The sequence below is a fragment of the Mustelus asterias genome, chromosome 12 (assembly GCF_964213995.1).
Source record: "Mustelus asterias chromosome 12, sMusAst1.hap1.1, whole genome shotgun sequence".
In the NCBI taxonomy this organism is placed as follows: Eukaryota; Metazoa; Chordata; class Chondrichthyes; order Carcharhiniformes; family Triakidae; genus Mustelus; species Mustelus asterias.
Genome location: NC_135812.1, coordinates 57261278 through 57285733, shown reverse-complemented (window position 1 = coordinate 57285733; position 24456 = coordinate 57261278). Strand labels below are relative to the sequence as shown.

The 24456-nt window shown below is 46.2% G+C and overlaps 1 protein-coding gene across 1 annotated transcript in view; it reads right to left on the bottom strand.

Annotated features, from left to right (window-relative positions):
- Positions 1 to 24456, bottom strand: part of sap30bp (SAP30 binding protein) — a 99948-nt gene that overhangs the window by 29547 nt on the left and 45945 nt on the right. Inside the window, exon 4 of the mRNA XM_078225274.1 lies at positions 11891 to 11933. Within this exon, the coding sequence (XP_078081400.1) occupies positions 11891 to 11933 (43 nt within the window). The remainder of the gene's footprint in view (positions 1 to 11890; positions 11934 to 24456) is intronic.

Genomic DNA, 24456 nt, shown 5'->3' with positions numbered 1-24456 from the left:
CTTTCACTTTCTCAAAATCCAATACATTTCTAACTTTTCCCCGTTCAGATGAAGGGTCACAACCCGGAAACATTAATTCTGTTTCTCTCTCCATGGATGCTCCCTGACCTGCTGAATATTTCCAACACTTTCTCTTCCTATCATCAAAGGAGATCTCCAGTATTCACAGCATTTTGTTTTCATCTTACTTATCCCTGGTGTCCTGGCCAACATTTATCCTCAATCAATGTAACAAAAACAGATTACATGACGATTGCCACATTGTTGTTTGTGGGAGCTTGCTGAGCCTTGCTGTATCTGATGGGATAGCGTAGATGGAGATTTACTCTGTATCTAGTACATGTTCTACGAGCCCTGTGAGTATTTAATGCTGACAGTGGTGCGTTCATTGTGAAATGTTCCACGATCAGATTTGAAGGGTACAAAAATTCAAACACTTTTGAAGACCCACAAGTATTGAGAGAATTAAGAATAGGTCTAAACCCCATCCCCTTCACAAACACAGGTATAAACCCCATCCCCCTCACTAACACAGGTATAAACCCCATTCCCCCTTCATTTACACAGGATACAAGTCCCATCCCCCTCACTAACACAGGTATAAACCCCATCCCCGTCACTAACACAGGTATAAACCCCATCCCCCTCACGAACACAGGTATAAACCCCACTTCCCCTCACTAGCACAGGCATTAGACCCATTCCCCCTCACTAATACAGCTATTAACCCCATTCCCCCTCACTAACACAGGTATAAACCCCATCCCCGTCACTAACACAGGTATAAACCCCATCCCCCTCACTAACAAAGGGTATAAACCCTACCCCCCTCACTAACACAGGTATAAACCCCACCCTCCTCACTAACACAGGTATTAGCCCTATTCTCTCTCATTAACACAGATATAATTTCTGACTTCTTAGTCTCATGCCATTCATGGAATACGTCCTTGTCCAAAATGTATCACTTCACACTTTTCAGGGTTAAATTCCATCTGCCACTTATCTGTCCATTTGACCATTCCGTCTGTATCTTCCTGTAGCCCAAGCCTCTGTTAACCACCTGGCCAACCTCGGTGTCATTCGCAAACTTATGAATCCAACCCTATCTACACTGTCAACTATGTTATTATACAAATTACAAACAATAGGGGGCCCAGCACAGATCCCACGGGTATGCCACTGGACACTTCCTTCCAGTCACTAAAGCAGCCTTCTGTCAGCACCCTCTGTCTCCTACCACTAAGTCAATTTTGAATTCACTTTTTCAAATTACCCTGTATCCCAAGTGCATTTGCCTTCTATATAAGTCTCCCATGTGGGATCTAGTCAAACGCTTTGCTGAAATCCATATAAACTACATCGACTGCTCATGTACACACCTGGTCACCTCCTCAAAAAATTCAATCAAATTCATTAGGCATGATCCCCCTCTGATGAAGCCATGCTGACTATCCCTGATCAATCCTTGCCTCTCCAAGTGGAGATAAATGCTCTCCTTCAGAATTTTCTCCAATAGTTTCCCTCCCACTGACGTGAAAGTCACTGGTCTTTTGTCCCCTGGTTTACCTCTGTAACTCTCCTTAAATAGCGGAACCACATTAACTGTGCTCCAGTCCTCTGGCACCTCCCCCATGGTGTAAATTGAGTCTGTGTCTTTATAAGCTCTGTTTGTGAACAGAATTCCCACTCACCTGAAGAAGGGGCTAAGAGCTCCGAAAGCTTGTGTGGCTTTTGCTACCAAATAAACCTGTTGGACTTTAACCTGGTGTTGTTAAACTTCTTACTGTGTTTACCCCAGTCCAACGCCGGCATCTCCACATCATGACCTCCCCCATGGCCAGAGGGAATTAAAAAATTGGGTCAGAATCCCTGCAATCTCCTCCCTTGCCTCCCACAGCAGCCTGGGACACAATTCACCCGGACCTGGATATTTATCCACTTTTAAGCCTGCCAACATCTCCAACACCTTGTCACTCCCTATGTCAATTTGCTCAAGAACCTCGCAGTCTCTCTCCCCGAGTTCCATATCTTTATCCTCATTCTCTTCGCGCATGGGCCCTACTACTTCTCTGGTTATTCTCTTCCCATATACAAAATCTTGGGATTTTCCCTACTTTTACCAGCCAGAGCTTTCTCATATCCCCTCTTTGCTCTCCTAATTGCTTTCTTTAGCTCCAACTTGCACTCTCTGTATTCCACTAATGCCTCTGCTGATTTGCTCCCCTTGTACCTGTTAAAAGCCTCTTTTCCTTCTCATGGTGTCCTGAATATCTCTGGCATCCATGGTTCTCCGGGCTTGTTACTCCTCCCTATCACCCTAGAGGGAACATGTTGGGCCTGTACCCTCTCCATTTCCTTTTTGAACAACCCACCCCCTCACTGCTGTTTTGTAGATTTTTCCACAAGTATCTGTTCCCAGTTTACGTTGACCAGATCCTGCCTTATTTTATTAAAATCCATTCTCCCCCAATCCAAACTTTTTTTTTCAACTTGTCTATTTCTTTGTCCATAACAAATGTAAATTGCACCATGCTGTGATTGCTATCACTAAAATGCTCCCCCACCACCTCAACTACCTGTCTGACTTCATTCACTGGATTTAGTTCCAACACTGCGCTGGTCCTTGTTGGACCATAGAAAATTACAGCTCAGAAACAGGCCTTTTAGCCCTTCTTGTCTGTGCCGAACCATTTTTTTGCCCAGTCCCACTGACCTGCACTTGGACCATATCCTTCCACACCCCTCTCATCCATGAACCCGTCCAAGTTTTTCTTAAATGTTAAAAGTGCATTTACCACTTTATCCGGCAGCTCATTCCACACTCCCACCACTCTCTGCGTGAAGAAGCCCCCCCTAATATTCCCTTTAAACTTTTCTCCTTTCACCCTTAACCCATGCCCTCTGGTTTTTTTCTCCCCTAGCCTCAGCGGAAAAAGCCTGCTTGCATTCACTCTATCTGATTTAAGGAGATTTTTTTAAGTACTCAGCAAAAATATATTCCGGTGATAAAGAAGGACTGTAAGAAAAAGGATAACCGGACGTGGATAACGAAGGAAATAAAGGAGAGTATTAAAATAAAATCAGATGCGTACAGAGTGGCCAAAAATAGTGGAGAATTAGTGGATTGGGAAAGAAAAACAAAGAACGACTAAGAAAGCGATTAAGAAAGGAAAGATAGATTATGAAACTAAACTAGCTCAAAAAATAAAAACGATAGTAAAAGTTTTTACAAGTATATAAAAAGGAATAGAGTGGCTAGAGTGAATGTTGGACCCTTGGAAGATGAGAGGGGGGATTTAATAGTGGAAAACGAGGAAATGGCTGAGACTTTAAATAAGTTCTTTGTGTCGGTCTTCACGGTGGAAGACACAAATAGTTTGCCGAATATTAGAGATCGAGAGTTGGTGGGAGGGGAGGTCCTTAATACAATTACTGTTACTAAGGAGGTGGTGCTTGGTAGACTAATAGGACTGAAGGTAGACAAGTCCCCGAGCCCGGATGGAATGCATCCCAGGGTACTGAAAGAAATGGCTGAGGTAATAGCAGATGCGTTAGTAGTAATTTATCAAAATTCGCTGGACTCTGGGGTAGTGCCGGCTGACTGGAAAACAGCTACTGTTACGCCGCTGTTTAAAAAAGGAAGTAGACAAAAGGCGGGTAACTACAGGCCGGTTAGCTTAACATCCGTAGTTGGGAAGATGCTAGAGTCCATTATTAAAGAGGAAATAACAGAGCACCTGAATAAGAATGGTTCGATCAAGCAGACGCAGCATGGATTCATGAAGGGAAAGTCGTGTTTGACGAATCTACTGGACTTTTATGAAGATGTCACTAGTGCGGTTGACAGAGGGGAACCGGTGGATGTGGTGTTTTTAGATTTCCAGAAGGCGTTCGATAAGGTGCCTCACAAAAGGTTGCTGCAGAAGATTGGGGTACACGGAGTTAGGGGTAAGGTGTTGGCGTGGATTGGGGATTGGCTATCTAACAGGAAGCAGAGAGTTGGGACAAATGGGTGCTTTTCTGGTTGGCAGTTGGTGACCAGTGGCGTGCCGCAGGGATCTGTGCTGGGGCCTCAATTGTTTACCATTTACATAGATGATCTGGAGGAGGGGACTGAATGTAGGGTATTCAAGTTTGCTGATGACACGAAGGTGAGTGGGAAAGCGAATTGCGTGGAGGACGCGGAAAGTCTGCAGAGAGATTTGGATAGGCTGAGCGAGTGGGCGAGGATCTGGCAGATGGAATATAACGTTAGCAAATGTGAGGTTATCCACTTTGGAAGAAATAATAGTAAATTGGAATATTATTTAAATGGAGAAAAATTACATCGTGCGACTGTGCAGAGGGACCTGGGGGTCCTTGTGCACGAATCGCAAAAACTCAGTCTGCAGGTGCAGCAGGTGATCAAGAAGGCGAATGGAATGTTGGCCTTTATCGCGAGGGGGATAGAATATAAAAGCAGGGAGGTCTTGCTGCAACTGTACAAGGCACTGGTGAGGCCGCAACTGGAGTACTGTGTGCAGTTTTGGTCCCCTTATTTGCGAAAGGATATATTGGCCTTGGAGGGAGTGCAGAGAAGGTTCACCAGGTTGATACCGGAGATGAGGGGTGTAGCTTATGAGGAGAGATTAAACAGATTGGGTCTGTACTCGTTGGAGTTTAGAAGGATGAGAGGTGATCTTATAGAGACATATAAGATAATGAAGGGGCTGGATAGGGTAGAGGTGGAGAGATTCTTTCCACTTAGAAGGGAAGCCAGAACTAGAGGGCACAGCCTCAAAATAAGGGGGGGCTGGTTCAGAACAGAGTTGAGGGGGAACTTCTTCTCTCAGAGGGTAGTGAATCTCTGGAATTCTCTGCCCATTGAAGTGGTGGAGGCTTCCTCGTTGAATATGTTTAAATCATGGGTAGATAGTTTTCTGATCGATAAGGGAATTAGGGGTTATGGGGAGCAGGCGGGTAAGTGGAACTGATTCGCTTCAGATCAGCCATGATCTTGTTGAATGGCGGGGCAGGCTCGAAGGGCCAGATGGCCTACTCCTGCTCCTATTTCTTCTGTTCTTCTGTTCTTATCTATACCCATCAAAATCTAATACACCTCTATCAAATCTCCCCTCAATCTTCTACGCTCCAGGGAATAAAGTCCCAACCTATTCAATCTCTCTCTGTAACTCAGCTTCTCAAGTCCCGGCAACATCCTTGTGAACCTTCTCTGCACTCTTTCAACCTTATTTACATCCTTCCTGTAACTAGGTGACCAAAACTGTACACAATACTCAAAATTCGGCCTCACCAATGCCTTATATAACCTTACCATAACACTCCAACTTTTATACTCGATACTCTGATTTATAAAGGCCAATGTACCAAAGGCACTCTTTACGACCCTATCCCCTGTGACGTCACTTTTAGGGAATTCTGTACCTGTATTCCCAGATCCCTCTGTTCAACTGCACTCTTCAGAGTCCTACCATTTACCATGTACGTTCTACTTTGGTTTGTCCTTCCAATGTGCAATATCTCACACTTGTCTGCGTTAAATTCCATTTGCCATTTTTCAGCCCATTTTTCTAGTTGGTCCAAATCCCTCTGCAAGCTTTGAAAACCTTCCTCACTGTCCACTACACCTCCAATCTTTGTATCATCAGCAAACTTGCTGATCCAATTTACCACATTATCATCCAGATCATTGATATAGATGACAAACAACAATGGACCCAACACCGATCCCTGCGGCACACCACTAGTCACAGGCCTCCACTCAGAGAAGCAATCCTCCACAACCACTCTCTGGCTTCTTCCATTGAAAGAAGTTTAACAACACCAGGTTAAAGTCCAACAGGTTTATTTGGTAGCAAAAGCCACACAAGCTTTCGAGGCTCTGAGCCCCTTCTTCAGGTGAGTGGGAATTCTGTTCACAAACAGAACTTATAAGACACAGACTCAATTTACATGAATAATGGTTGGAATGCGAATACTTACAACTAATCCAGTCTTTTAGAAACAAAACAATGGGAGTGGAGAGAGCATCAAGACAGGCTAAAAAGATGTGTATTGTCTCCAGACAAGACAGCCAGTGAAACTCTGCAGGTCCACGCAACTGTGGGAGTTACAAATAGTGTGACATAAATTCTGATTCTAGGATCGCATGATAAAGACTCAGGAGGAAAAAAGCAGAAATATTTATGTGAAATAGTGTGACATAAACCCAATATCCCGGTTGAGGCCGTCCTTGTGTGTGCGGAACCTGGCTATCAGTTTCTGCTCCGCGACTCTGCGCTGTCGTGTGTCGCGAAGGCCGCCTTGGAGAACGCTTACCCGAATATCAGAGGCCGAATGCCCGTGACCGCTGAAGTGCTCCCCAACAGGAAGAGAACAGTCTTGCCTGGTGATTGTCGAGCGGTGTTCATTCATCCGTTGTCGCAGCGTCTGCATAGTTTCCCCAATGTACCATGCCTCGGGACATCCTTTCTTGCAGCGTATCAGGTAGACAACGTTGGCCGAGTTGCAAGAGTATGTACCGTGTACCTGGTGGATGGTGTTCTCACGTGAGATGATGGCATCTGTGTCGATGATCCGGCACGTCTTGCAGAGGTTGCTGTGGCAGGGTTGTGTGGTGTCTTGGTCACTGTTCTCCTGAAGGCTGGGTAGTTTGCTGCGGACAATGGTCTGTTTGAGGTTGTGCGGTTGTTTGAAGGCAAGAAGTGGGGGTGTGGGGATGGCCTTGGCGAGATGTTCGTCTTCATCAATGACATGTTGAAGGCTCCGGAGGAGATGCCGTAGCTTCTCCGCTCCGGGGAAGTACTGGACAACGAAGGGTACTCTGTCCACTGTGTCCCGTGTTTGTCTTCTGAGGAGGTCGGTGCGGTTTTTCGCTGTGGCGCGTTGGAACTGTTGATCAATGAGTCTAGCGCCATATCCTGTTCTTATGAGGGCATCTTTCAGCGTCTGGAGGTGTCTGTTGCGATCCTCCTCATCCGAGCAGATCCTGTGTATACGGAGGGCTTGTCCGTAGGGGATGGCTTCTTTAACGTGTTTAGGGTGGAAGCTGGAGAAGTGGAGCATCGTGAGGTTATCCGTGGGCTTGCGGTACAGTGAGGTGCTGAGGTGACCGTCCTTAATGGAGATGCGCGTGTCCAAGAATGCAACCGATTCCGGAGAGTAGTCTATGGTGAGCCTGATGGTGGGATGGAACTTGTTGATGTCATCATAGAGTTGTTTCAGTGATTGTTCACCATGAGTCCAAAGGAAGAAAATGTCATCGATGTATCTAGTGTATAGCACCGGTTGAAGGTCCCGTGCGGTGAAGAAGTCTTGTTCGAACCTGTGCATGAAGATGTTGGCATATTGAGGTGCAAATTTGGTCCCCATGGCTGTTCCGTGTGTCTGGATGAAGAACTGGTTGTTGAAGGTGAAGATATTGTGGTCCAGGATGAAGCGGATGAGATGTAAAATTGCATCTGGAAACTGGCAGTTGTTGGCGCTGAGCACTGAGGCCGTTGCAGCAATGCCATCGTCATGGGGGATGCTGGTGTAGAGTGCTGAGACATCCATTGTGACGAGGAGCGCTCCTGGTTCAACTGCTCCATGTGTGCCGAGTTTCTGTAGGAAGTCCGTCGTGTCGCGACAAAAGCTGGGGGTTCTTTGTACAATGGGTTTCAGGATGCCCTCGACATAGCCGGAGAGGTTCTCGCACAGGGTCCCATTGCCCGATACGATGGGACGGCCGGGTGTGTTTGCCTTGTGTATCTTCGGGAGGCAGTAGAGATCTCCAACGCGGGGAGTACGTGGGATGAGAGCACGGAGGGTGTTCTGAAGGTCCGGATCAAAGGTCTTGATCAGAGTGTTGAGTTGACGGGTGTGTTCTTTGGTCGGATCTGCAGGTAACTGTCTGTAGTGTTCCTCGTTGTTGAGTTGTCGGTACACTTCTTTGCAGTAATCCGTTCTGTTCAGTATGACGATGGCCCCTCCTTTGTCTGCTGGTTTGATGACAATGTTGCGGTTGGTCTTGAGAGCGTGGATGGCGTTACGTTGTGCTTGGGTGATGTTCGGGGCTGTCTTGTGAGTGCGGCTGATGAATTTGGTGTTGACGCACCTCCTGACGGCTTGGGCATACATGTCAAGTCGAGGGCAGCGGCCTTCCGGAGGAGTCCAATTCGACTCTTTCCTCTTCGGATGCACTGCGGATCTCTCTGTCGGCTGTTCCAGTTCATTGGCTGTCTCATTGTGTTCGTTGTTGGCCTCTTGGGGTTTGTGGAAGAACTCCCTCAGCCTCATTCGCCTGATGAATTCCTCTGTGTCTGCTGCGAGACTGATGGGGTCTATTTTGGTGGTGGGGCAAAAATTAAGCCCTCGGCTGAGAACTTCGATTTCATCTGGTTGAAGTGTGTAGTCGGACAAGTTGACAATGGACTTCCCTGCAGTGGGACTGTTTCCTACTGTGGTACCGGGGGAGGCTTGGTTGCTGCTGGTGGTGATGCCGAGTTTCTCAAGTTTCCAGTTCTTGGTGTGCATGTAGATGGTGTAGTTCCTTTGTCTCGTCTGCTTGGCAGAGTTTCGCAGCTGGTCTGCGTCCTGAGCGCAAGTTGAGAATATGGATTCGATCTTGGTTTCCAGGCTGCGGCGTTTGCATCCGGCACCTCCCCTGTGAATACTGACATTTTAAATATGTCTGCCAGGGCCCCTGCAAGTTCAACACTAGCTTCCCTCAAGGTCCGTGGGAATACCTCCCATGAGGGACCTTGTCAAAGGCCTTGCTGAAATCCAGGTAGACAACATCCACCGCCTTCCCTTCATCCACTTTCCTGGTAACCTCCTCGAAAAACCCTAATAGATTGGTCAAACATGACCTACCACGCACAAAGCCATGTTGACTCTCCCTAATAAGTCCCTGACTATCCAACTATTTGTAGATCCTATCCCTTAACACCTTCCAATAACTTGCCCACCACCGACGTCAAACTTACTGGCCTATAATTTCCCGGATTTCTTTTGGAACCTTTTTTAAACAACGGAACAACATGAGCCACCCTCCAATCATTTCGAGGCTCAGAGCCTCGAAAGCTTGTGTGGCTTTTGCTACCAAATAAACCTGTTGGACTTTAACCTGGTGTTGTTAAACTTCTTACTGTGTTTACCCCAGTCCAACGCCGGCATCTCCACATCATTCTTCCATTGAGCCAGTGTCTAATCCAATTTACTACCTCCCCATGTATACCTAGCGACTGAACCTTCCTAACTAACCTCCCATGAGGGACCTTGTCAAAGGCCTTGCTGAAATCCAGGTAGACAACATCCACCGCCTTCCCTTCATCCACTTTCCTGGTAACCTCCTCGAAAAACCCTAATAGATTGGTCAAACATGACCTACCACGCACAAAGCCATGTTGACTCTCCCTAATAAGTCCCTGACTATCCAACTATTTGTAGATCCTATCCCTTAACACCTTCCAATAACTTGCCCACCACCGACGTCAAACTTACTGGCCTATAATTTCCCGGATTTCTTTTGGAACCTTTTTTAAACAACGGAACAACATGAGCCACCCTCCAATCATCCGGCACCTCCCCTGTGAATACTGACATTTTAAATATGTCTGCCAGGGCCCCTGCAAGTTCAACACTAGCTTCCCTCAAGGTCCGTGGGAATACCCTGTCTGGTCCTGGGGATTTATCCACTCTGATTTGCCTCAAGACAGCGAGCACCTCCTCCCCTTTAATCTGTAAAGGTTCCATGACCTCCCTACCTGTTTGCCCTATTTCCGTAGACTCCATGCCCGTTTCCTCAGTAAATACGGATGCAAAAAAGCCATTTAGTATCTCCCCCATCTCTTTTGGTTCCATACACAGTCTACCACTCTGGTCTTCAAGAGGACCAATTTTATCCCTCACTATCCTTTTGCTCCTAACATACCTATAGAAGCTCTTTGGATTTTCCTTCACTCGGTCTGCCAAAGCAACCTCATGTCTTCTTTTAGCCCTCCTGATTTCCCTCTTAAGTAGCTTCTTGCACTTTTTATACTCCTCGAGCATCTGATGTGTTCCTTGCTGCCTGTACATTTCATACAACACTCTCTTCCTCTTAATCAGTGTTACAATCTCCCTCGAGAACCAAGGTTCCTTATTCCTATTTACTTTGCCTTTAATCCTGACAGGAACATACAAACTCTGCACTCTCAAAATTTCTCCTTTGAAGGCCTCCCACTTTCCATTTACATCCTTACCAGAGAACAGCCTGTGCCAATCCACACTTCCCAGGTCCCTTCTCATTTCATCAAATTTGGCCTCTTTCCAGTTCAGAACTTCAACCCGAGGACCAGATCTATCCTTATCCATGATCAGGTTGAAACTAATGGCATTATGATCACTGGATCCAAAGTGTTCCCTCACACTCACATCCATCACCTGCCCTAACTCATTTCCCAATAGGAGATCCAATATCGCATCCTCTCTAGTTGGCACCTCTATATACTGAAGTAGAAAATTCTCCTGAACACATTTTACAAACTCTACCCCGTCTAAACCTTTAACAGTATGCGAGTCCCAATCTATATGTGGAAAATTAAAATCCCCTACTATCATAACTTTGTGTTTCTTGCAGTTGTCAGCTATCTCTCCGCTGATTTGCTCCTCCAATTCTCGCTGACTATTGGGTGGTCTCTAATACAACCCCATTAATGTGGTCATACCTTTCCTGTTTCTCAGCTCCACGCATAGGGCCTCTGTAGACAAACTCCCTAATCTATCCTGCCTGAGTACAGCTGTAACATTTTCCCTGACCAACAATGCCACCCCCCCCCCCCCACCTTTAATCCCTCTGCCTCTATCCCGCCTGAAACATTGGAACCCTGGAACATTGAGCTGCCAGTCCTGCCCCTCCTGTAGCCAAGTTTCACTAATGGCTATAATGTCATATTTCCATGTGTCTATCCATGCCTTCAGCTCATCTGCCTTCCCCACAATACTCCTGGCATTGAAATAGACACACCTCAAAAGATTATTTCCACCACACTCAACCCTTCCATTTGTGACTTTGCTTGAACTAACCTGTCTTTTTACCCCTGCTCCACTATCTGCTCTGGTACTCTGGTTCCCATCCCCCTGCAAATCTAGTTTAAACGCTCCCCAATAACACTAGCAAATCTCCCTGCAATTATATTGGTCCCCTTGTAGTTTAGGTGTAACCCGTCTCTCTTGTACAGGTCCCACCTGCCCCAAAAGAGGTCCCAATGATCCAAGAATTGGAAATCCTGCCCCCTGCACCAGTTCCTCAGCCACGTGTTCATCCGCCTAAGCATCCTACTCCTGCCCTCACTGGTATGTGGCTCAGGTAGCAATCCTGAGATTACTACCCTTGGGGTCCTGCTTTTTTAAGTTCAATCACACGCCAATTTTTGCATCGTTTGTAAACTTCTTCCCCGTCGCTCTCTCTCTCCCTACGGTCACACTCACCCTTCATGGCCCTGCCTGCCGTCTGCTCTGTCTTCGTGACCCTCTACATATTGACCTAAAAAGTTCTCCTGTACACATTTCAAAAAAATCCACTCCATCCAAACCCTTAACACTATCTATCCCAATTAATGTTGGGAAAGTTGAAATCACCTAATATAATTACTCCATTATCACCTAATTATCCGAGGCGATTTTCATAGTAACTTCATTGCAGTGTTAATGTAAGCCTACTTGTGACACAAATAAATAAACTTTGAAACTTTAAAACTATTGAAGTCGTCGTCACACACTTCTGCAAATTGTGCACATATTTGCTCTTCAAATACCCGCTGACTATCTGAGGGTCTGTTCTTGCTCTGCATCCTAATGTCAGGCTCTTCACCTGGGTCTCAATAATAACAGCAGCATCTCTCCATCCCCATTACTGAATACATACCAACCAGTTCTTGTGGATTCTTCTTCTCCACATCGAGGATGTCCTAAAAAAAGACAGAAAAAATGTCAGAACCCTCACTTTACAACGCAAGAATGTCCTCCGCATCTCATTGTTCATCACAAAGCCAGAGAGGGCAACTGCTGCATCGCCAGAAGTATATAAAAAAGGTTAGCTATAAATGCTGTATCCAGTAACAATATATCAGGCAGGAGGTGGGGAGGAAAAGAAGGACTCACTGTATTCAGGGATGTCTATCAACATTTAAACACATGGTTTATCTAGAGTGTGCTTGCAAGATGATGCACAAGAGAGAAGAGAGAGAGAGAGAATGAAATTGGGCAGATTGAGACAAATAGGTAGAGAAAGTAAAGGATAGATGAAAAGAGAGATTAAAAACATGAAAATAAGTAGGGATAGCATGAGGAAATGAGAAAGAGGATGAGGAGAAACAGGGACTGTTTGAAAGGTTGACAGAATGAGTGAAACATACCGACACGAAGACAGAGCAGACGGCAGGCAGGGCCATGAGGGGTGAGAGCGACCGTAGGGAGAGAGAGAGCGATGGGGGAGAAGTTTACAAACGATGCAAAAATTGGCGTGTGATTGATAATGAAGGAGAAAGTTATAGACTATGGTTTCTCAAGTTGTCACCCCAATGGGGTCGCTGAGGTCACATTTTGGGTTGTGAGCTACCCCTCCTCTGAGCAGCAATGCTGTTTGCAGAGAGAAGATAACCCAGTCTGGAAGCTTTGCTCTGACAGCCCTGGACCCACTGGATGTGAGGTGATGCATTTTGGAAGGTGTAATGCAGGAGAGAAGTATACAGTAAATGGTGGAACCCCTAACATTAACATTCAGAGGGATCTAGGTGTACAGATCCACAGTTCCCTGAAAGTGGCAACACAAATGAATAAGGTGGTCAAGAAGGTGAATGGCATGTTTGACTTCATTGGCCAGGGCACAGAGTATAAAAATTGGCAAGTCATGTTGCCGCTGTACAGAACTTTAGTGAGGCCACATCTGGAATATTGTGTACAATTTTGGTCGCCACACTACCAGAAGAACGTGGAGGCTTTGGAGAGGGTACAGAAAAGGTTTACCAGGATGTTTCCTGATTTAGAGGGTATTAGCTACGAGGAGAGATTGGACAAACTTGGTTTGCCAGAGCTGTGTTCAATGTTCGATTTGTCTGCGGGTTAGGAGAGGAGATGAACTTCTTTTAGCCTTCTGTCACCAGGAATATGAAAAGTTTGGATGAAAGTTTTGAGTTCATAAAATAATAACTATTTTACTAAGTGCTTTAAACCCCAGACTTTCATATTTATAGGATTATATGTTGATCTATGAGATGCAAACTTTAACACTTATGCTAAATGTTAGCATGTGGCTTTGTTGCTCTTTTGTTTTGCGGGTGTCTGGAGAAGTGTGAGGTAATACATTTTGGAAAGGCAAACAGTAAGGGAATGCACAATAAATGATAAGATGTTGAGAAGTGAGAGGAACGGAGGGAGCTAGGCTCCAGACATGTCCGCAAATCCCTGAAGGTGTCTGGAAAGGTAAATGAGATGGTTATGATGGCATGCAGGATACCTGCCCTTACGAGTTTTAAAAACATTTTTTTTACACCGTCCTTAAAGTTACAAGGCCGATGCTCAGAATGGACTGGGAATCCATTCCTTGCTCACTCCAAAAACCAAATTCAAAATCAAACTAAATCCAATTCACAAAAGAGGGAGACAAACAAGATTCAAGCTGATAAGACATTGCACCCCATCTTGGGCTTGATCTGACGCTTGATCTTAGCCGAAAGTCCAAGGGCGGTCATAGAAATCATAGAAACCCTACAGTACAGAAAGAGGCCATTCGGCCCATCGAGTCTGCACCGACCACAATCCCACCCAGGCCCTACCCCCATATCCCTATATATTTACCCACTAATCCCTCTAACCTACACATCTCAGGACACTAAGGGGCAATTTTTAGCATGGCCAATCAACCTAATCTGCACATCTTTGGACTGTGGGAGGAAACCGGAGCACCGGGAGGAAAGCCACGCAGACACGAGGAGAATGTTCAAACTCCACACAGACAGTGACTCAAGCCGGGAATCGAACCCAGGTCCCTGGAGCTGTGAAGCAGCAGTGCTAACCACTCTGCTACCGTGCCGGTCATGCGGTAACTGTACACTGCACTAATTTAGAACATACTTATTTTCTGCATGCAATTCACACTGCACAATAGGAAAAGTTGATTACATTAGAGAAAGCACAAAGAAGATTTACAAGGATGTTGCCTGCACTGGAGAATTTTGGTTTTGAGGAAAAATTAGTAAGGATAATGTTGTTATCTCGAGGGGACCTGGTTTCACCCAGAGGGTGGTGGAAATCTGGAACGCACTTCCTGAAAGGATGGCAGAGGCAGAAAAACTCATGACAAACTACTTGGATATACACTTTGAAGTGCAAAGATCTATAAGGCCATGGACCATTACTGGGAAAGTGGGTGAGGCTGAATGGCAGGCAGGCATGGGTACACTGGGTTGAATGGCCTCCTTCTGTGCTGTTAATTTTTATGATTTCTGTAAGTATTGATAATCGTGGTGTAGTGACATCCCAGTGCTGTTTAGGAGACAAAAGTGCATTCACCATAGAACAACATGTAACGACTACTCGATATCACTGCTGGGACTGTGGATTGAAGGCAAGCTCCTGAACCAGGTGCCTGGGAAGGTCTGGAATTGGGAAAGTTGTCTCGGGCAGAATACACAAGCTCTTGCACTCTACATAGTCCACAAAGCATGATTTAGTGCAGGAGGTTTGCATCAGGATTCTGTCTCTCCCTCGCAGAGTACATTTATCAATCATTCCTTTATCTGTATTTTGCTTTTCCTCCCCTTGTCTCACACAGTCTAACCATCAACCTCCCAACATATACATCCTAGTGAGAATACAGCAACCAGAGTCAGACAGGTAAGGGCTGTCTGCTCTATTCCATTGTTAAGGGGCAGGACATTCCCTGTGTGGGTCACATTAAATGTCAATGCCTTGCATCTTCCATGGTAAGAAGTCTCACAACACCAGGTTAAAGTCCAACAGGTTTATTTGGCAGCAAAAGCCACTAGCTTGCGGAGCGCTGCCCCTTCATCAGGTGAGTGGGAGTTGTGTTCACAAACAGGGCATATAAAGACACAAACTCAATTTACAAAAGAATGGTTGGAATGCGAGTCTTTACAAGTAATCAAGTCTTAAAGGTACAGACAATGTGAGTGGAGAGAGGGTTAAGCACAGGTTAAAGAGATGTGTATTGTCTCCAGCCAGGACAGTTAGTGAGATTTTGCAAGCCCAGTCAAGTTGTGGGAGTTACAGATAGTGTGACATGAACCCAAGGTCCCGGTTGAGGCCATCCTCGTGTGTGCGGAACTTGGCTATCAGTCTCTGCTCAGCGACTCTGCGTTATCGTCTGTCGTGAAGGCCGCCTTGGAGAACGCTTACCTGAAGATCAAAGGCCGAATGCCTGTGACCGCTGAAGTGTTCCCCAACAGAAAGAGAACACTCTTGCCTGGTGATTGTCGAGCGGTGTTCATTCATCCGTTGTCATAGCGTCTGCATGGTCTCACCAATGTACCATGCCTCGGGACATCCTTTCCTGCAGTGTATCAGGTAGACAACGTTGGCCGAGTTGCAAGTGTATGTACTGTGTACCTGGTGGATGGTGTTCTCACGTGAGATGATGGCATCCGTGTCAATGATCCGGCACGTCTTGCAGAGGTTGCTGTGGCAGGGTTGTGTGGTGTTGTGGTCACTGTTCTCCTGAAGGCTGGGTAGTTTGCTGTGAACAATGGTCTGTTTGAGGTTGTGCAGTTGTTTGAAGACAAGAAGTGGGGGTGTGGTAGCACACTCTAATTCCCCACACCCCCACTTAGAGTCATAGAGGTTTACAGCATGGAAACAGGCCCTTCGGCCCAACTTATCCATGCGCCCTTTTTTTTTAAAACACCTAAGCTAATCCCAATTGCCCGCATTTGGCCCATATCCCTCTCTCCCCATCGTACCCATGTAACTATCTAAATGCTTTTGAAAAGACAAAATTGTACCCGCCTCTACGACTACCTCTGGCAGCTTGTTCCAGACACTCACCATCCTCTGTGTGAAAAAATTGCCCCTCTGGACACTTTTGTATCTCTCCCCTCTCACCTTAAACCTATGCCCTCTAGTTTTAGACTTCCCTACCTTTGGGAAAAGATATTGACTATCCAGCTGATCTGCGCCCCTCACTTCTGGCAAGTACATACACTTGCAACTCGGCCAACGTTGTCTACCTGATAGGCTGCAGGAAAGGATGTCCCGAGGTATGGTAGATTGGGGAGACCATGCAGACGCTACGACAACAGATGAATGAACACCGCTCGACAATCACCAGTGTTCTCTTCCTGTGGAGGAGCACTTCAGCGGTCACGGGCATTCGGCCTCTGATCTTCGGGTAAGCGTTCTCCAAGACGGCCTTCACGACACACGACAACGCAGAGTCGCTGAGCAGAGACTGATAGCCACGTTCCGCACACATGAGGACGGCCTCAACCGGGATCTTGGGTTCATGTCACACTATCTGTAACCCCCACAACTTGACTGGGCTTACAAAATCTCACTAACTGTCCTGGCTGGAGACAATACACATCTCTTTAACCTGTGCTTAACCCTCTCTCCACTCACACTGCCTGTACCTTTAAGACTTGATTACCTGTAAAGAGTCGCGTTCCAACCATTATTTTGTAAATTGAGTTTGTGTCTTTATATGCCCTGTTTGTGAACAGAACTCCCACTCACCTGGTGAAGGGGCAGCGCTCCAAAAGCTAGTAGCTTGTGCTACCAAATAAACCTGCTGGACGTTAACTTGGTGTTGAGAGACTTCTTACTGTGTTTACCCCAGTCCAACGCCGGCATCTCCACATCATTGCATCTTCCATGGCATAGTTTATGTAAAAGTCCAAGAGATATTTTAGAATTAAATTTGTTTTTGGGTGGGGGAGGATTTTTCCTTTATTTATCATGGGATGTGGGTGTCGCTGACTAGGCCGGCATCAACTATCCATCCCTAATTTTTGGGAACGTGGTAGTGAGCTGCCTTCTTGAACCGCCGCAGTTCATAGAACATAGAACAGTACAGCACAGTACAGGCCCTTCGGCCCACGATGTTGTGCCGAACCTTTTCCGAAACCAAGATCAAGCCATCCCACTCCCTATCATTCTGGTGTGCTCCATATGCCGATCCAATAACCGCTTGAAAGTTCCTAAAGTGTCCAACTCCACTTATCACAGCAGGCAGTCCATTCCACACCCCAACCACTCTCTGAGTAAAGAACCTACCTCGTACATCCCTCCTATCTCTTCCACCGCGAACCCTATAGTTATGCCCCCTAGTAACAGCTACATCCACCCGAGGAAATAGTCTCTGAACGTCCACTCTATCTATCCCCCTCATCATCTTATAAACCTCAATTAAGTCGCCTCTCAACCTCCTCCGCTCTAAAGAGAAAAGCCCTAGCTCCCTCAACCTTTCCTCATAAGACCTACCCTCCAAACCAGGCAGCATCCTGGTAAATCTCCTTTGCACTCTTTCCAGTGCTTCCACATCCTTCTTACAGTGAGGTGACCAGAACTGCACACAATATTCCAAATATGGTCTCACCAAAGTCCTGTACAGTTGCAGTATAACCCCACGGCTCTTAAACTCAAACCCCCTGTTAATAAATGCTGACACACTATAGGCCTTCTTCACGGCTCTATCCACTTGAGTGGCAACCTTCAGAGATCTGTGGATATGAACCCCAAGATCTCTCTGTTCCTCCACATTCCTCAGAACCCTATCTTTGACCCTGTAATCTGCATTCAAATTTGTCTTACCAAAATGAATCACCTCGCACTTATCAGGGTTAAACTCCATCTGCCATTTTTTGGCCCAGCTCTGCATCCTATCAATGTCTCTTTGCAGCCTACAACAGCCCTCCACCTCATCCACTACTCCACCAATCTTGGTGTCATCAGCAAATTTACTGATCCACCCTTCAGCCTCCTCCTCCAAGTTCATGTGATGTAGGTCCACAGTGCTGTTAGGGAGGGCGTTCTAGGAGTTTGACCTAGTGATAGTAAAGGAACGGTGATATATTTCCAAGCCAAGTTGGTGAGTGGCTTGGAGGAGAATTTCCAGGTGGTGGTGTTCCCATGTAGCTGTCGCACTTGTCCTTGGTAGCAGTTATGGGTTTGGAAGGTGCTGTCTAAGACACCTTGGTTCCTGCAGTGCATTTTGTAGATGGTACACACTGCTGTTACTGTGTATCAGTGGAGGAGGGAGTGAATGTTTGTGATGAGGTGGCAATCAAGCGGGCTGCTTCATCCTGAATGGTTTGAGCTTCTTGAGTGTTGTTGGAGCTGCACTCATCCAGGCAAGTAGAGAGTATTTCCATCACACTCCTGAGCTGTGCCTTGTAGATGGCGGACAGGCTTTAGGGAGTCAGGTGAGTTACTCACCACAGGATTTCTAGCCTCTGACCTGCTCATATAGCCAGCCTATTTATGTGGCTGGTACAGTTCAGTTTCTAGTCATCGGTAACTCCAAGGATTTTTACAGTGGGGGATTTAACTATGATGCCATTGAATGTCAAGGGACAATGGCTGGATTCTCTCTTACTGGAGATGGTCATTGCCTGGCACATCTGTGGTGCGAATGTTATTTGCCATTTCTTGGTGCAACCCAAACTGAATGTCACTGAGATGGTTATTGCTAAATAAGTGCTACTTGATAGCATTGTTAATGACCTTCCATCACTTTACTGATGATCAAGAGTGGACCGATGGGATGGTAATTGGCTGGGTTGGATTTGTCCTGTTTCTTGTTTTCCACATTGCCGGGTAGATGCCAGTGTTGTAGCTATATTCCAACAGCTTGGCTAGGGCCAAGGCCAGTTCTGAAGCACAAATCTTCAATACTATTGCAGGAATATAGCCATAGCTTTTGCAGTATCCAGTGCTTTCAGCTGTTTCTTGATATCACGTGGAGTGAATCAAATTGGTTGAAGACTGACATCTGTGATGCTGGGCACCTCTGGAGGAGGCCAAGATGGATCATTGGCAATTCTGGTTGAAGATTGCTGCGAATGCTTCAGCCTTATCTTTTGCACTGATGTGCTGGGCTCCTCAATGAGGATGGGAATATTTGTGCGGCCTCCTACAGTGAATTGTTTAATTGTCCACCACCACTCACGACTGGATGTGACAGGACTGGAAAGTTTAGATCTGATCTACTGGTTGTGGAATTGCTTAGCTCTGTGTATTATTTGCTGCTTTTGCTGTTTTGTATGCAAGTAGTCCTTTGTTGTAGCTTCACCAGGTTGGAACCTCATTTTTAGGTATGCCTGGTGCTGCTCCTGGCATGCCCTTGTGCACTTTTCATTGAACCAGGGTTGATCCTCTGGCTTGGTGGTAATGGTAGAGTGGGGGATATGCCTGGCCTGAGGTTACAGATTGTGGTTGAGTACAATTCTGCTGCCAATGGCCCACAATGCCTCATGGATGCCCAATTCTGAGTTGCTACATCTTTCAAAATCGTTCCCATTTATCATAAAAACCGTGTGATGGTCACTCCTACCATGGACCGGTGGTCGGCAAGCTGTGAGGGTGAGGATGATGTTTTCCCTCTTGTTGGTTTTCTCACCACCTGACACAGACCCAATCTAGCAGCTATGTCCTTTAGGACCCGGCCAGCTCAGTCTGTGGTGGTGATGGACATTGAAATCCCCCACCCAGAGTACATTCTGTGCCCTTGTGACTAGGATTCTATACTAATCATCACAATTGTGTCAATCACTTCTGAGTGCGAACACTCAGCTCACCTGAGTATTTTAACATGCTCTCATTTTCTCTCAAATTTCAATAGCCCTCTCCCAAGTAATATTTCACCTTTAAGGTATACTGGGACAGGCTTATACAAACCAGTACTGTACCCAGTGTTATATAGTGACAGGTCTGCAGCCACTAGTACCGTACCCAGTGTTATACAGTGACAGACTTGTACCCACCAGTACTGTACCCCAGTGTTATATAGTGACAGGTCTGCAGCCACCAGTACCGTACCCAGTGTTATACAGTGACAGACTTGTACCCACCAGTACTGTACCCCAGTGTTATACAGTGACAGACCTGTACCCACCAAGATGTACCCAGTCTTACGTAGTGACAGGTCTGTAGCCACTTTAATATGATATTTTGGAATCATACTTCTGTTTTCAATATAAATTGAACAGGACTGATGTTGTTAATTAAAGCAGATTGGACTGAAATTGGGTGCTGCTTTTCAGTCAGGCATTTATTCAAGTTCAGGCTCAACTTAATTCTAGGTTTAGACTATCTGGAGCAATATTTTACCATCAAATGGCCACAGTGGATCTTGACACTGACAGCACAATATCGGGCGGGGAGGGGTGACACAGACACGCTGGTGTTGACTCATGTCTCTTGGCACTAACTGCATAGGATACAGATAGCACTTAATAGCACTGCAGTGAAATGAGGCTAGGTGGGTAAAGATGGCAGAATCTGCCTTCAATAATCCCCATTAAAATGCACTTGAAAATATCTTGAGGCTATAGAAAATGTGATAATTTAAACATTATACCCGAGGTAGGAAGCAGCCATTGCAATGCATGATGGATTGTGGAACACAGCTTGTTGATAAAAACTACTCGAGCAGAAAAAGCTATAGATTATACAGAGAGGCAAGTTTGAGCTTTCTTCACAATCCTTCTGGATATCAGCAAGGCGTTCGATAAGGTCCCCCATGCAAGACTTCTCGGGAAAATGAGAGGGCATGGGATCCAAGGGGCTGTTGCCTTGTGGATCCAGAATTGGCTTGCCTGCAGAAGGCAGAGAGTGGTTGTAGATGGGTCTTTTTCTGAATGGAGGTCGGTCACCAGTGGAGTGCCCCAGGGATCTGTTCTGGGACCCTTGCCGTTTGTCATTTTCATAAATGACCTGGATGAGGAAGTGAAGGGATGGGTTGGTAAGTTTGCCGACGACACGAAGGTTGGCGGTGTTGTGGATAGGTTGGAGGGATGTCAGAAGCTGCAGCGTGACATCGATAGGATGCAAGACTGGGCGGAGAAGTGGCAGATGGACTTCAACCCAGATAAAGGTGTAGTGGTCCATTTTGGCAGGTCAAATGGGATGAAGGAGTATAATATCAAGGGTAAGACTCTTAGCAGTGTAGAGGATCAGAAGGACCTTGGGGTCCGGGTCCATAGGACTCTAAAATCGGCCCCGCAGGTGGAGGAGGTGGTTAAGAAGGCGTATGGTGTGCTGGCCTTCATCAATCGAGGGATTGAGTTTAGGAGTCAGGAGATAATGATGCAGCTTTATAAGACCCTCGTCAGACCCCACCTGGAGTACTGTGCTCAGTTCTGGTCGCCTCATTACAGGAAGGATGTGGAAATGATTGGAAGGGTGCAGAGAAGATTTACAAGGATGTTGCCTGGATTGGTTGGCATGCCTTATGAGGATAGGTTGAGGGAGCTCGGTCTTTTCTCCTTGGAGAGACGAAGGATGAGAGGTGACCTGATAGAGGTGTACAAGATGTTGAGAGGTATAGATCAAGTGGATTCTCGGAGGCTTTTTCCCAGGGCTGAAATGGCTGCTACGAGAGGACACAGGTTTAAGGTGCTGGGGAGTAGGTACAGAGGAGATGTCAGGGGTAAGTTTTTCACTCAGAGGGTGGTGGGCGAGTGGAATCGGCTGCCGTCAGTGGTGGTGGAGGCAAACTCGATAGGGTCTTTTAAGAGACTTCTGGATGAGTACATGGGACTTAATAGGATTGAGGGTTATAGGTAAGCCTATATATAAGCCTAGGTAGGTAGGGACATGACCGGCGCAACTTGTGGGCTGAAGGCCCTGTTTATGCTGTATTTTTTCTTTGTTCTATGTTCTATATCGGTCTGATCACGGTTCCTCTTACATTAAGCATTGAGATTAATCACTCCCAGTAGAGCAATGATTTGGAGATTTCTCTTTTTAAAAAAAAATTGGTCATTGGACCATTAGCTTTGACTCAAAACTCTGTAACAATGGTACCAGAGAAAATGTAGTCTGTTTTTCCCTAAAGATAACAAGTCCTGAGGCTGTTAGCTGAAAGACTTTTGTGCACAACTGATCGACATTAGTTCACATCCTGCAAGCACATGCATGTACCCCTAGTACCGTAAGAAGTCTAACAACACCAGGTTGAAGTCCAACAGGTTTACCTGTTAGACTTCTTACTGTGTTTACCCCAGTCCAACGCCGGCATCTCCACATCCCCCAGTACCAGCCAGCCATCTTTCACTAACAAGGAGGTGAAGCTTTATCTCTGTCACAGTTATTGGCCAATGTCTGGTTCTCCAAATCCCACTTGAACCTAAATTCAGAGCTATTTTCTCGTGTTCAGTGTACCAGCTGCTCCCTTAAGCTGCCTGGCCACTTTCTCCTTCCTCCCACAGCCCTGTAGCTACCAGTGACGATGAACAGGCCAGTGGTGCAATTGCAAAAATGCAGATGTGCATTCCTTCAATCTGTCCTAATGTTAACGGTAAATGAAGGAATATTGGTTTCAATTGTAGACAGCTAAATATCATGGTAGGGCAAACACGTTGAGCAATAAGATTAATAAAAGTCACTTGTGATACAATTAGTACAACATCTGTTCATGTACTAAAACAAGATATACATTTATATAGATAAATGCTAAATACTGCGGATGCTAGAATCTGAAACAAAAACAGAAAATGTTGGAAAATCTCAGCAGGTCTGACAGCACCTGTGGAAAGAAAATAAAGCCAACGTTTTGAGTCAAAGCTAAAGGGTCACCCAGACTCGAAATGTTGGCTCTAATCTCTCTCCACAGATGCTGTGATGTGGAGATGCCGGCGTTGGACTGGGGTGGGCACAGTAAGAAGTCTCACAACACCAGGTTAAAGTTCAACAGGTTCATTTGGAATCACAAACATTGCTCCTTCCTCAGGTGAGTGGAGAGTTGGGTTCACAAACAAGGCATATATAGACAGAGACGCAATTGCAAGATAATGGTTGGAATGCGAGTCTTCACTGGTAATCAAGTCTTTACAGGTACAGACAATGCGAGTGGAGAGAGGAATAATCCTGGCTTGAGACAATTCACACCTCTTTAACCTCTGGTCCAGGGCAGCAGTTCACAGTTTCTGTCCTCCAACTCTTGCACCTGTAGGCGCATGTGATAGGTGGGCCCAGAAACAGATGTGGAATCTGCTCCAGGCTACGTTTATTTATTAGTGTCACAAGTAGGCTTACATTAACATTGCAATTAAGTTACTGTGAAAATCCCTTAGTCGCCACACTCCGGCGCCTGTTCAGGTTCACTGAGGGAGTATTTAGCATGGCCAATGCACCTAACCAGCAGATCTTTTGGAGTATGGGAGGAAACCGCAGCACCTGGAGGAAACCCACTGAGACACGGGGAGAACGTGTAGACTCCGCACAGGCTGTGACCCAAGCCGGAATTGAACCTGGATCCCTGGTGCTGTGGCGATACTGGGTTAGAAACCAATTAAGGGCCAGCCAGCGTGAAACACGTCATTTCATTGGTGTCCTGAATGGGGGCAGTTACAATTGTTGGGACACCGAGTCCAATGGGGACCTGGCAGGGGATTTACAAGAACAGAAACAGCTCTCTAAGGGATGCCAGGGTCTATGGAGGAAGCTGTCCGAAAAATATAATGAAATGGCCTCCTCCTGCACTATAGGGATTCTATGGATTCTATGATATCTGCATCTGCTTGGCACATCAGGTAGGAGAGCCTGGCTGGTGGGCACTCTGCCCCTCCTCCTCATGCCTGGACATTCTTGTTGAGGCAGTCAGTGCCAGGCATGACAGTTGAATGCTGCTGGATGGCAAGGGGAGGTCACTGCACTTCACCAAGGTCGTGGTCAGAGATGGCAGCCCCAGTCAGTGTGCTGGACATGGGCACAGTGCCACAAATGGTTTAACGGCCTTCTGCTCAAGGGTGAGTACCGAATTGGCATGGAACTATGCAGAGATATATTGCTGGGGTGGCTGTTCCTTGTGGTGCTCAGGAATGTACAAGTGTGCTAAATGGGATTGAAACCTTTGCCAACCAAGGCTGGGAAATATGGTCATTTGCCCTGAGTGCATTGAAGGGCGAGGTGTGCTACTCTTGATGTGCACCACTGCTTGGTTCTCAAGGGTGGGCCAGGCTGCAATGGAATTGTAGGTAGAGGGTGGACTAATGATTTCTCTTTGCTCAGAAGAGAAGCCTTAATGCCATTGAGCCATCAAGAACAGGCCAACCTAATAATCCTGACAAGATGGAAATGGACACCCTGGAGCTGGAATGCCTTCATACAGCTAGGTCGACTGGTTGTGGAGTGGCAGGGGTATCTGAGACTGGCACATATTTTCACAGTAACTTCATTGCAGTGTGAATGTAAGCCTACTTGTGACACCAATAAATGAACTTTAAAACTAGTGAAGAGACTGTGGGCATCTCATCT